This window comes from Balaenoptera acutorostrata, chromosome 11 (assembly GCF_949987535.1).
Source record: "Balaenoptera acutorostrata chromosome 11, mBalAcu1.1, whole genome shotgun sequence".
Lineage (NCBI taxonomy): Eukaryota > Metazoa > Chordata > Mammalia > Artiodactyla > Balaenopteridae > Balaenoptera > Balaenoptera acutorostrata.
Window position 1 is genome coordinate 72222741 of NC_080074.1, and position 11870 is coordinate 72234610.

At 43.5% G+C, this 11870-nt stretch overlaps 1 protein-coding gene across 10 annotated transcripts in view; it reads left to right on the plus strand.

Annotated features, from left to right (window-relative positions):
• The window catches only part of PRICKLE1 (prickle planar cell polarity protein 1), a 114439-nt gene extending 110350 nt beyond the window's left edge, over nucleotides 1-4089 (plus strand). For all 10 annotated transcript variants that reach the window (XM_057556201.1, XM_007168331.2, XM_057556204.1 and 7 more), the window contains one exon: nucleotides 1791-4089. In XM_057556201.1, coding sequence (XP_057412184.1) covers nucleotides 1791-2653 — 863 coding nt within the window. In that variant the 3' untranslated portion in view covers nucleotides 2654-4089. The remainder of the gene's footprint in view (nucleotides 1-1790) is intronic.
• Nucleotides 4090-11870: the final 7781 nt, after the last annotated feature.

The window sequence follows — 11870 nt, forward strand, 5'->3', positions numbered from 1 at the left end:
ATGAATTTATTGGGATCGTGGAGTCTGCATCTGTATCTGAAGAAAGATACTGGACTCTTTGGATCATGCTATGAATTTCAAGATACTAAAATCAACATGTGTCCTCTATAAGCACAGAACATTTTTTGTATTTTCCTGAATTGCCCTGTGGCGACAGGCAGCTCAAAAATAGTAGCTAAGTTTTTTTTTACCCAGATTATAAAATAATTTCACTAAAGTTTTCAAAACACATTCATGTCAGTTATCTACATTTCATCCTTAAAATGACCTGATAGAGTGGATATTATTGCATTTTACAAATGAGGAAACTTGAATTTCCAAGAGGCCAGGGGATTCCCTGGTGGTCCAGTGGTTAGGACTCGGTGCTTTCACTGCCAGGGTTCAATCCCTGGTCAGGGAACTAAGATACCGCAAGTGGTGCCGAGAGGCTAAATGCCAACTTTACATAGGTGTTTAAAGACAAGATTGAACCTGGAACCCAGCCCTCCTGAATCTTACATTTGCAGTAAGTTTTTTGATACAGAAATACTGCTGTCACTTGGCTAGTTTTATAGTCCAACGAATGACATTCAGTCCTTTCATAAAGGTTATGTTACATTGTAACATAGGCAGGAAAGGCTTGAGCAGCTGCCCGCTGCCATGAGGGACCCTGTGCCAGGTACCGGGCAAGGAGGGATGAGACAGCTACCCTCCTGGATTTGGTCGGGCTTGTCAATATTAAGGCCTACAATAAAGGGGACTTAAGGGATGGTGGGTAAGACTAAATATTAGGCACCTCCTGTTTGCTAGGCCCTGTGACAGGTGTTTTAACATTTAATATCAAAAACAGACAACATTTGGTATACGTCCTGCTGGTGCTGACATTTCTTGACAATGATGGGCTGAAAAACAGGCTTTCTTTAGAAAGTAGGAAGCTGTGTAGCCTCCAGCTGACAACAGTTCACACCACTTCCTGTTGTTCCTTACAGCTATCTGGGTTACATCCATTTCTCTTAACTTGCCTGAGCCCTGTTATAACAAGGATTGCAATATTGGCTTTGAGAAAAGTTTTAAAATGAGATTAATATGGAAGTGGCATTATTAAGTTTATGGGTCGAAGGGGCAGAAGACTGGATGAAGGTCTAGGTCAGGGGTTTGGCAGACTTCTTCCGTAAAGGGCTAGAGAGTACTTTTGGGGCCTTACAGTCTTTGTTGCAACTACTTAACTCTGTCATTGTGGAAGGAACCATAGATAGCATGGGAGCAAATAGGTGTAGCTGTGTCCCAGTGAAACTCTATCCACAAATAGGCTGTGGGCTGGACGTGGCCCTTGGGCTGCGTGACCAGGTATAAGACTAGTCTGGCTATAGGAAGAGGACCATAATGGTAGCCGTGTGAGAGCAAAGGGAAGGACTGCTTTGAGAGACGTTCAGATGAAGCAGTCTGGCTTTAATGGGTTGAGAGACAGAAGCTTCTGTGTGTCGTATTAATAAGCTAATGACAGGACTCTTAGTTTAGGAAGGTAAGCTTTTAAAGTCTGGCTGCTCATCCCATGGGCTGTAACTCACGTTTGGCTCCAAAACGGCTGGGCTCGTAGGAGATGCTGGGCCCCTTGTTTCAATAACAAAATTCATACCTCTTGTCAATTAAGTGTATATTATAGTATGTTGGTTTTGCCTAGTGATCGTTAATCAGATACTGAGGTTTGAGAGACGTCACTTTGAAATGCTTCCTTTCAGTAGCTTGTTGGTAATAAGTGTCAGAGTATCAGGATTACCGAGAATCACATCTTGTCTTGGCTTTTCTTTTAGGGGCTTCGGTGGATGGAGAAAGCAAGCCAAGGCCATCGTTATATTCTCTGCAAAACTTCGAGGAAATAGAGGCAGAAGACTGTGAGAAAATGAGCAATATGGGGACTTTGAACTCTTCCATGCTGCACAGGAGCACAGAGTCCTTGAAGAGCCTCAGTTCAGAGCTGTGTCCAGAAAAAGTCCTGCCTGAGGAGAAGCCAGTGCACCTGCCAGTACTCCGCAGGTCCAAGTCTCAGTCCAGGCCACAGCAGGTCAAGTTTTCCGATGATGTCATTGACAACGGAAGCTATGAGAACATCGAAATCCGGCAGCCGCCCATGAGCGAGAGAACGCGGAGACGGGTGTACCATTTTGAAGAGAGGGGACCCAGGTCTCATCACCATCGCCGCAGAAGAAGTAGGAAGTCCCGCTCGGACAATGCTCTGAACCTCGTTACAGAAAGAAAATACTCTCCCAAGGACAGGCTGCGGCTTTACGCCCCTGATAACTATGAGAAGTTTATCCAGAGTAAGAGTGCCCGGGAGATCCAGGCCTACATCCAGAACGCCGACCTGTACGGGCGGTACGCCCACGCCACGTCCGACTACACCCTGCAGAAGCCGGGAGGGCCTCGGTTTCTGGGACTCTACGGGGAGGACGACGACTCCTGGTGCTCCTCCTCCACCTCCTCCTCCTCCGACTCAGAAGAAGAAGGATATTTTCTCGGACAGCCAATTCCTCAGCCCCGGCCGCAGAGATACGCATACTATACAGACGACCTTTCTAGTCCAACTTCCGCACTCCCCACTCCTCAGTTTGGTCAGAGGACAACTAAATCCAAGAAGAAAAAGGGACACAAGGGCAAAAACTGTATCATTTCTTAACCTAGTAGCTGTGGAGATCGTAAACTTAGCCATTAACCATCTTAAATCGTATCTTTTTTCTTCCATAGGAAAGTTGCTAAAATAGATTCAAGTGCTTTGCCCATGTAAATGAGACCCCGACTGCTGTTTACAGTGTCAGATTAGCCTTTGGAAGGTGTGATTTCTCCATTTACCCTCCTGGGATGGTGCCAGGTGGACGTGACCTCTTGTGCCTGTCGGGTGCATCACAGTTTGATCTCCAACCCTCAAGAGATCCTCAAGAACCTGTTGAGAGGTGATTGGATGGGGGTGTTGATTTTAGACAATAGAGAACTCGAGCCACCTTTGTAAAGCACTAGTGTTTGTCGTTTATCTGCACCAGGTTGGTCCAGGTCCTGACAGTCTGTCCTGTTGTGCGGCATGCACGTAGTCATGTGACCCAGCCAACACTGTGCGTCCCGTCATGCAAGGCCACGTCGTCCCCTTCCAACCCTCATTAGCCAGGTAAACATTATATTGTATTAGCTCCAGCTAGAGATCGAAAAGAACATTGCTATTTATAATGTAGTATTTCATAGACTTAAGTGTATTCCTAATTTAACGGTGCAAATATTAATGTATATACTGTACAGTTCAGATTTTAAAGCTGATATTTTTATATCCCTGAAATGTAAGATGTTTGTTACACTGCAGTGCTAGATTTGTTAGGGAACCAGATACAGCATTTATGGATGAAATGATTGCTTGTATTTTAGTCAGGGTTTATAAGTTTAGATGGTCAAATTTATATTGCCTAGTGATGGAAAGTTCCTTTTTTTTTTTTTTTTTCCAATATTAAAAAGGCTCTGTATGCATGGTGGGGCTATGTAAATACTCTTTAAAACTATGGCCCTATTAATCTTACAAGTGTTATTTATGGGTCAAGCAATGTAAACTGTATAAATGTAAAAACAAACAAACAAAAACCCCTACACGTACACCTGGAATATATGGTAAAAACAAGTAGAAGCTGTTTGGGTGAATACTTTTTTTCCCCTTTGGGATGGGCAGGGGTTGCCTTTCCCATTTTCAGCAAGGTAGTGATTATCTCATGGAAAGAGACCAAAAAAACTACAAGGATCTGCTTTCTGTGGCAGAGTACTTTGTAGATTTATTCCTTTTCATCCCTCCTTTCCAGCTAATTTGTTGGCCTTTAACAGCAATTTTGAAAACTGGGCCTTCTAGTTATGTTTTTCTTTTAAAGTATTTAGAGGATGCTGTGTTACTGGTTACTTCAAGTTAATATGTGGTTCTATCTCAAGGGAGAATTACGTTGGATTTGAACTGATGAGCTAATATTTTGATATGGGCCATTCTTGCACATATGTTTCAGTCCTAACTAAATGTCCCAGTGGTATCGCAGAACTTTAGGAAGGTATTTAATAAATGCTTAATAAATAACAAACTACCTTTCTGAACACAGATCTCTGCAAACATATCCAGATCACTGGATCCATTTTGCTCCTTTGATTTACCGTGCCGTTCTCCTACCATTAACAGACCAACATTTGACTCCTGCGTGTCCACTTGCCCTACCAGTCGGCACAAAATAGAAGTTGAGGCACAGAAGCAAAGCTGTCTGTATTTACTGGTATGGGGAGAGCTGTTAGGCCTTGGGAGGGCAGACCTGAATCCAACAGGAAAACCAGTGCTCGACAGCATCCACTATACCCTCCCCTGGATGGGGCAAGGTTTGGTATCTGGGCTAGACAGAGCCCCTTCAGAAACACACCAATGAGGGGAGAGCTCTTTCCTCAATAACTGTATCATCATTTCCCTTGTCTGGTTCATTTTAAAAACATAGCAGTGAAAAGAAAATGCATACACGTGGTTAAAAAACAACAACAAAAAACAGTGAAGAATCTCCTTTCCACTCTCCACCCCTCAGTTCCCCTCCCTAGAAGGAACCACTGTTACCCATTTCTAGTGTATCCTTCAGATGTTCAAACCATATTTACATTAATGTATCTTTTAAAAATGGCAGCAAACTAGACCGGCTTAGACTTGCTTTTCTCACTTTACATGTGGACATTCCACGTTAGTGCATATAGGTCTGCCTCATTCTGTTCTTGCAATGACTGCATAATAGTCTACTTTTGGATATACCATAATTTACGTCACCAGTCCTTTAGTGATGGGCTTGAATTTCCTCATAGACACCTTATCCTGCACTGGCACATATGCACATAAATTCTGAGCAGCACAGTTCCTGGGACAAGGGTTATGCATTTAAAATTTTGATGGTTATCACCAGTTTTCCTCCAGAAGGCCATCTCCTGCTCTACATTTACAAGTATGAGAGTGCTTCTTCCCTCACGATCTCACGTGACACAGGAGCAGACTTCCTGATTTTTGAAGACCTTTTCAGATCCTATGCTGCAAACAGTGGGCATCCTTTTAGAAAAGACTGTTGCTTGGAAAGGATGGATAACAAATAGTAAACAGGTAATATTCAGCCTTACTTAACCTGGAGAAAGGCAGGTATAAGCTGAAGTCACTGTCCTCAGTAGTTTTCAAGTCATAGTTGCTTTTGCTTCTGGCAATAATCACCCTATTCATCTTTTCATTTCCTTATATAAGGGTTATACAGATTGCCAAAGGATTAAGGGAATGCAGAAATATTTATTCATAATAATAACGTAACCTTTAAAGCTTTTAAATCTTGGTTAATAGCAATAACAAAGAAGACTATCTACAAAGGAAGAAAGGGAAGCAGCTACCTTGCAGTTCTGTAAAGAATTAATTAGGCTAGAAAACTAGGCCTACAGTTGCTATAAAGTGTTCATATAGATTTAGTTAACAAAGTGTCTAGTCAGTCACTAAACTCTAAAATTTGGTCCCAAGGTAAATATCAAATATTAAAACACTGCCTCTAATCTCTACATGGGTGAAGCAGAACCCTAATGATTGCATTTTCCTCACTTCAGACCAAACTGGAGAACATTTTACTTACATCCCATGTAGGGATGCTGATAAAATGTCAATGGGAACTCCTTTCAGCACTCAGTAAAAGAAAATGATTCACCTTGTGTATGCACTTGCTCTTCTTGGCACTCTGCTTTCCAGTTCCTGAGTTAAATAAAAAGTACCAGAAGTGCAAGGAGAGACTTGCTGTCTAACCCCTCTCACTTTAGATACAAAGCACGGGCCATCTTAAAAGGGTAGTAAAATTGGAATGGGCACTGAAGACTGCTAGATTTCCCTGTGTGGCATGTGGCCCTGCCCCACAAGGTCCTTGGGTGACAGGCTGGGCAAGTATGGGTGTGGAGGTGTTTGGGGAGTGCCCGAGGGTGCGTAGCGCACAGGATTGTCAACACTGTGTGGGCAGGCTTTGGTTGACTGACCTGCTCTCTCCTAAGGCGCACTCGACTGCCGCTGTGGACAGAGAAGCAGTGTACGTGCTAGACCTTCAGACTTTACAAAAGGAACCAGGAATTTGAACTTCTGTAAAACATCTGCCAGATTCTCAATGCTAGCAACTAATTCAAACATTTCTGAAACCCTTTGAACAAAATGAGCCTGCCATCAGCAAGCCACCAATGCATGGGTTATAAATTAAGCACTTGAAGCTGTCTCTTAGAGCTGTCTCGAGGAGGCACGACTAATTACTGTTTACAGAAATACATGTGACCTTTTCTTGAGGCACAAGGAAGAAAAATTATTGGGATTAAAAAAAACTCCACTAAGAGCCTCATTACCAATTTAATGTTAGCAACACAATTATAAAAAACCTTTTTAATTAGGCAAATGAGAAAATTGCTAATTGCCTAGTTAGATTCTCTAGCCATTCTTCGAACTGTCTAAAAATAAGGCATGCTCCTGTACAGTCACATGGGTTTTCTGTTCACTTTCAAGCACACGGGAGAAATACACAGGAGCAACTGAAATTTGCATCTCTGAGCTCATGTTTTGCCAAAGTCACAGAAGCAATAACTCTACCAGGGGAAGAAAGTTGAAGGGTGGCTTCCACAAAATGTTTAGGAAGGAAGTGTGGAGGAAAAGTAAGACATGGGGTTGGGGTACGTGTATAGACTTGGTCACAGGATCAGAGCCAGTCTATTCTTTTTCAACAGACCCAGCTAGCTGGTCAGGTAGTCCCATTTTAGAGATCCATTTTAGCCTCAACTTCTCCTTTTGCAAAAGAAATTTCACATCCCTACTGCTGTGTGTGTACCAGGTGCTGTTGAGGACAACTTTAGAAGTAACTTGCAGCCCATTCTCCAGAAGCATTTGATTCCAGACAACATAAAAATACTAAAAACATGAAACTAGTTCTCTTAAATGCTAATACCTGTTGTAGTGTTCTTAGGTCAACGAACCAAGTAACTGATGCTGGAAAAGGTGATTACTGGTCTAATATAAATCTACCATAAAGCTGACCTTGGAGTGACGCAAAGCACACTGGACTTCAGGATTCAGGAGATCTGGGTTAGGAGACTCACCTCTCTCATTCACTCAGGCGGGTTAAAAGCTCTGACCCAGTTTCCACTTCCGTGAAACGAGAGTACTCAACCACCCCAAAGGTCTCCTTCCAGCTTCAGTATTCTGTGGAGACTGAATTTATTGGGTCAGCCAACAGAAAAGTCTTCCCACTCAGCATAAAGTGTTGTTTCCCTTTTCTGACTCTTTCATTTACCAACATATTAGGCAAGGATTCCTAAAAGGATGATCCTTCCAAACAAACACCATGGCTCATGGGAGTTGGGAACTGTAAAGACGGTTGGTGCTTTTTTATATTAATGCTTGGGACTCTGAATGGGCAAGAGATTAAACTAAACCATGAAGTTTGGAAATGGTTATCTCCCTATCAGAGCCTGTAGGCAGTCTGGAGATGGCACAGAGTATGTGGAAGACAAGATATTTTCCTCCCAAATGTTGTTTCTCCCCAGTTAACAGGATGAAAAGTAAGATTTTTTTCTACAATGCTATTGGCAGCATAGTCTGGAATCTCTGAACAAGTTGTAAGCAAAGCTGAAAAAGTGTTAACTGTGTTTAATCTTGGCTCCTAGAATAGGAGAGTTGAATTACCAGGCTCATTCCACTGAAATGGCTCTTGGCAAACCACCGTTGGTCCAAGTACCGCAGCCGAAGAAAGAGCTCTGGCTGTGGGCCCTGTGACCCTACCTGCTACCTGCCCCTTAGCAACCACCTCTTAGGAGCCTCAAAGGTGTGTTCTAAACTAACTCCAAAGCACAGGTCATGGGAACCAATAGGTGAAAACCAGGAAAAATCTACTGAGCTAGGATTTGAAAGTTATTGAAACTTTTTTGTAAAGTTATTTTTATATATTGCCCATTACAGTCATATCACACTTTAACTGTACATACCAATAGCTAGTGTGTCCTGGAGTCAGGATTGGAACCTAGTTCTGAATGACCACCGAACTTCCACTTCTTCCAAGAACAAACACTGAGTGTAGAGTTGAAAGATTTGGGTAAAACCTTGCCTCTGCCCCTTCCTGCTATATGACCTTAGATGACTTATACCTTCTGCCCTTAACTGTAAAGTGAGAAAAAAATCATTGGCTTATAACCTGTGAAAGTGTGTGTGAATCTAAAAAACACTAGCGTGGCCATTCTAACCTTGTTCAGATAATGAAACAAATGAAAATCATGGTGCTCCTCTGAATCCTACACTTAGTATCTTAAACCTGAAATGTACCGTAAGCTACATCCGATATGGTACATTAGAGTCTACACAGAAGTAGCAGAATACAAAGTTTTTAAAACTGGGAAATTCCTGCAAGGTGGGACTAGTCCCGTGCCCCTCCCCCCGCTTGCAGGGCTTATCTCCTTCACTGAACGTTCCCACCTCAGGACTGGGAGGCCGTGGCCTTTGCAGCAGAGGTTGAGCTGCCCCAGAGGATGAGATGTTGAGAAAGCAGTGCCTCTTCTCTTGGCCGCTGGGGTGGACCAGGTTGCTCTTGTGTTGGAAAGAAAAGGTGACTTTCACACAAGACTCACCTCTCGGTTGAGTAAGGCCCACAGGGTTCAGTAGAACTCCACCCACTGGGATGGTGGAAAGCCACATTGGCCGAGCCCACATCATGGCTAAGGTTCAGTCCTGGCCAGTAAAGGAAAGGGAACGCGAACGCTTGAGCACGAAACATACCTCAGCCTGCTGAGCAGCAGTTCTGCTGGACTGTAGCTTCTCTCTCCCCTCCCTGAGCCCTCCACACTCTCTCTCACACACACACACACACACACGCAGCCCCACCTGCTGGGGGCCGACCCCCTTTCTGGCCTCAGAAGCCTCAGGCGAGCGTAGGGCGTGGGCACACCCGTCGGCTGGTGCTGGGCCCGCTTGAAGGCATCGCAGATGTTTGGTCCGTGTGTCTTTCTCAGGCGTTTGGTCATGAAGGATGGCCTCTTCCCACTCAAAGGATGCAGGGACAGCGTACCGTGTCTTGTCACCGGATCCTCTCCCTCTCCCCGGGCAGCCCGCCCAGGCTTACCCTCTCAGTGAACCCTCGCTGCCCTCAAGGACAACAGCAGGGTCTCAGCCAGAAAGCCTGAGAGGGGGCACCAGCAGGAGTCCCCAGAACAGGGCCCTGAGCCAGGAGGAGCTTTCCCGGGTGGTGCAGTCCTGAAGGTCACGTGCCAGTCAGCCAGGGCTACTCTGTCCTCTCCACTCCCCATCTCATACGTGTTCTAACCAGGAAAAACATGACCACACATGGGCAGCTTAGGTGGTGGATAGAAACCTCAGATGTCCTCTTGCAGCCAAGTGTCTGTGTATGTTGTGGTTATTTTCTACCTTACATGTCAAGTGTTTATATTTCAATAAACTTCAACCTTTTCTCTCTCTCACACACACAAATGGGAAAAAGATTTAAAACCTTACACAATTTTAAACAAGTGTTGGTGAGGACGTGGAGAAAAAGGAACTCTCATACACTGTTGGTGGGAATATAAATTGGTGCAGCCTCTACAGAAAACTGTATGGAGATTCCTCAGAATAATTTAGAACTACCATGTGATCCAACTATCCCACTTTTTGGTATTTATCCAACGAATATGAAAACAGTAAATTAAAAAGATACATGCACGCCTGTGTTCACAATAGCCAAGATATGAAAACAACCTAGAAGCCCATCTGATGAATTGATAAAGATGTGGTACATATATACAATGGGCTACTACTCAACCATAAAAAAGAATATCTTGCCATTTGCAGCAACATGGATAAACCTTGAGGGTATCATGCTAAGTGAATAAGTCAAACGGAGAAAGACAAATACCATATGATTTCACTCATGTGAAATATAAAAAACAAAACAAATGTGCAAACCAAACAAAAACAAACACATAGATACAGAGAACGGAGCAGTGGTTACGAGGGGTAGGGGTGGGAGGGAGGGTGAAATGGGTAAAGGGGATCAACTGTATGGTGATGGATGGAAACTAAATTTTTGGTGGTGAGCACACTGTAGAGTATACAGAAGTAGAAATATAAGGTTGTACACATGAAGCATATGTTATAAACAAATGTTACCTCAATAAAAAACAAATTAAAACACAAAACCCCCCAAAAAACCTTACACAATTTCAATAATAATGGTCTAACATTAGAACACCATTAATCTATGGGAGCAGAGCTCAAAAAACAACATGCTATAAAAAGCAGGCTGTCTCTACTGCTATACAAATGTGCACGCAGCCTTAACAATATTTGTCATCAAGTGACATCTTAAACACAACTTGAAACAGACTCAGTAGACTAGCAAAGCCTTTTATATAATCAGTCCCCATTACTCCAAGATCAATTATTATTGTACAATGGAAATGCAGGACTGGTGCAGCCTGCTGAAAGCCAACTTCAGTGAAGCTAACCCTCAAATATCATTTGTATTAGTTTGAGCAATAAGGTGAGCTGCTAACCAGAAACCAATAATATGGCTTAAACCATAAAGACATTGATTCCTCTTTCACATAACAGTTCAGCACTCCATATGGTCACACAGGGATCCAGGCACCTTCCATCTTGTGGCTCTGCAACAATTCAAGGCTGGGTTGCTATTCCTATTACTTTAGGGAAGGGATAAGAGAGAGCATGAAGGAGGTACGTCCACTGTCCTAAGGGTCCCAGCCCAGAAGTAGCAGCACTTCCACTCAAATTCCACAGGAGAGAACTTAGTCACCTGATTACACCTGTGACGAGAGGGACACAGCAAATATAGTCCTAATTAGGCTGTCATGTGACTCAATTTCAATTCCATTACCACGGGAAAAAGGAAGAATAGATTCTGCTAACTATACCTTAGTTTTACTAGCTGCCCCCGCCCCAGCACTTTTTTCATTTTCACTGAATTGGGTACCATCAGTGCTCTCAAGGGAACTGGCAAGAAGGAGATGCTAACCCACAAACCTTGGTCTAACAAGCAGAATGTGGCCCCTACTCACTGGAGGTGCCGGTGCCAGCCTGAGCAGTGCGACAGCCATCATGCCGCTTGGGTGGCTGGCTGCCCAAAACACTGAATATTGTCCACCATGAATATTTCAGGGATGACCAGATCACCATCTCCAAAGTTGCTGCCAAAAAACTGTCAGCGCTCTCCTGGGGGTTTAGGATCCCTTGTAGGAAGAAGTGTGAAATGAAGCTGAAACCACTATACAATATTTCGGCATTGTAGCACAGTCCTTCCTTTCTTAAGGGGATCTGCCCTCCCTTTCCTTCGTGAGGTTCTGGGTCTGTGAATTGGCTCAGGGCTGGGAAGTGGCTGAGGGGCTGTGAGAAATCAACATTTTTGGCAAGAATAAATACAAAGGTGATTATTTTAAAATCTTATTCTTAAGCAGGAGGTTTCGGATTCAAAGTCCTTCATATTCTGCTCTCAACCTACCTTTTCCTACATTCGTCCCCTATTGTCTTCCCCAACCTGAACTTCTAATACTCTTCATTCTCTCCCTGAATAAGTCCTATTCCTCCCAGACCCAGGGGATCAAATGTCACTTCTTTTGTGAAGCATCAAAAAATAGGAGGACCTACAACGTTCCAAACTATGCTAGGTACTGGGGTCACAAAGACAATGTGGTTCCTGTCCTCCAGAGGTTACTATAAAGACGTAGGATTTTAATTCTGTAATTCTCTGAAACTCAGATTCCTAATTACACAATTACTGGACACTACTGTACGCTCAATCTTCTCTCGCTTAACTGCTTTCTCAGACATGGAGACTCCCCAAGTCACCAAAGTTAAT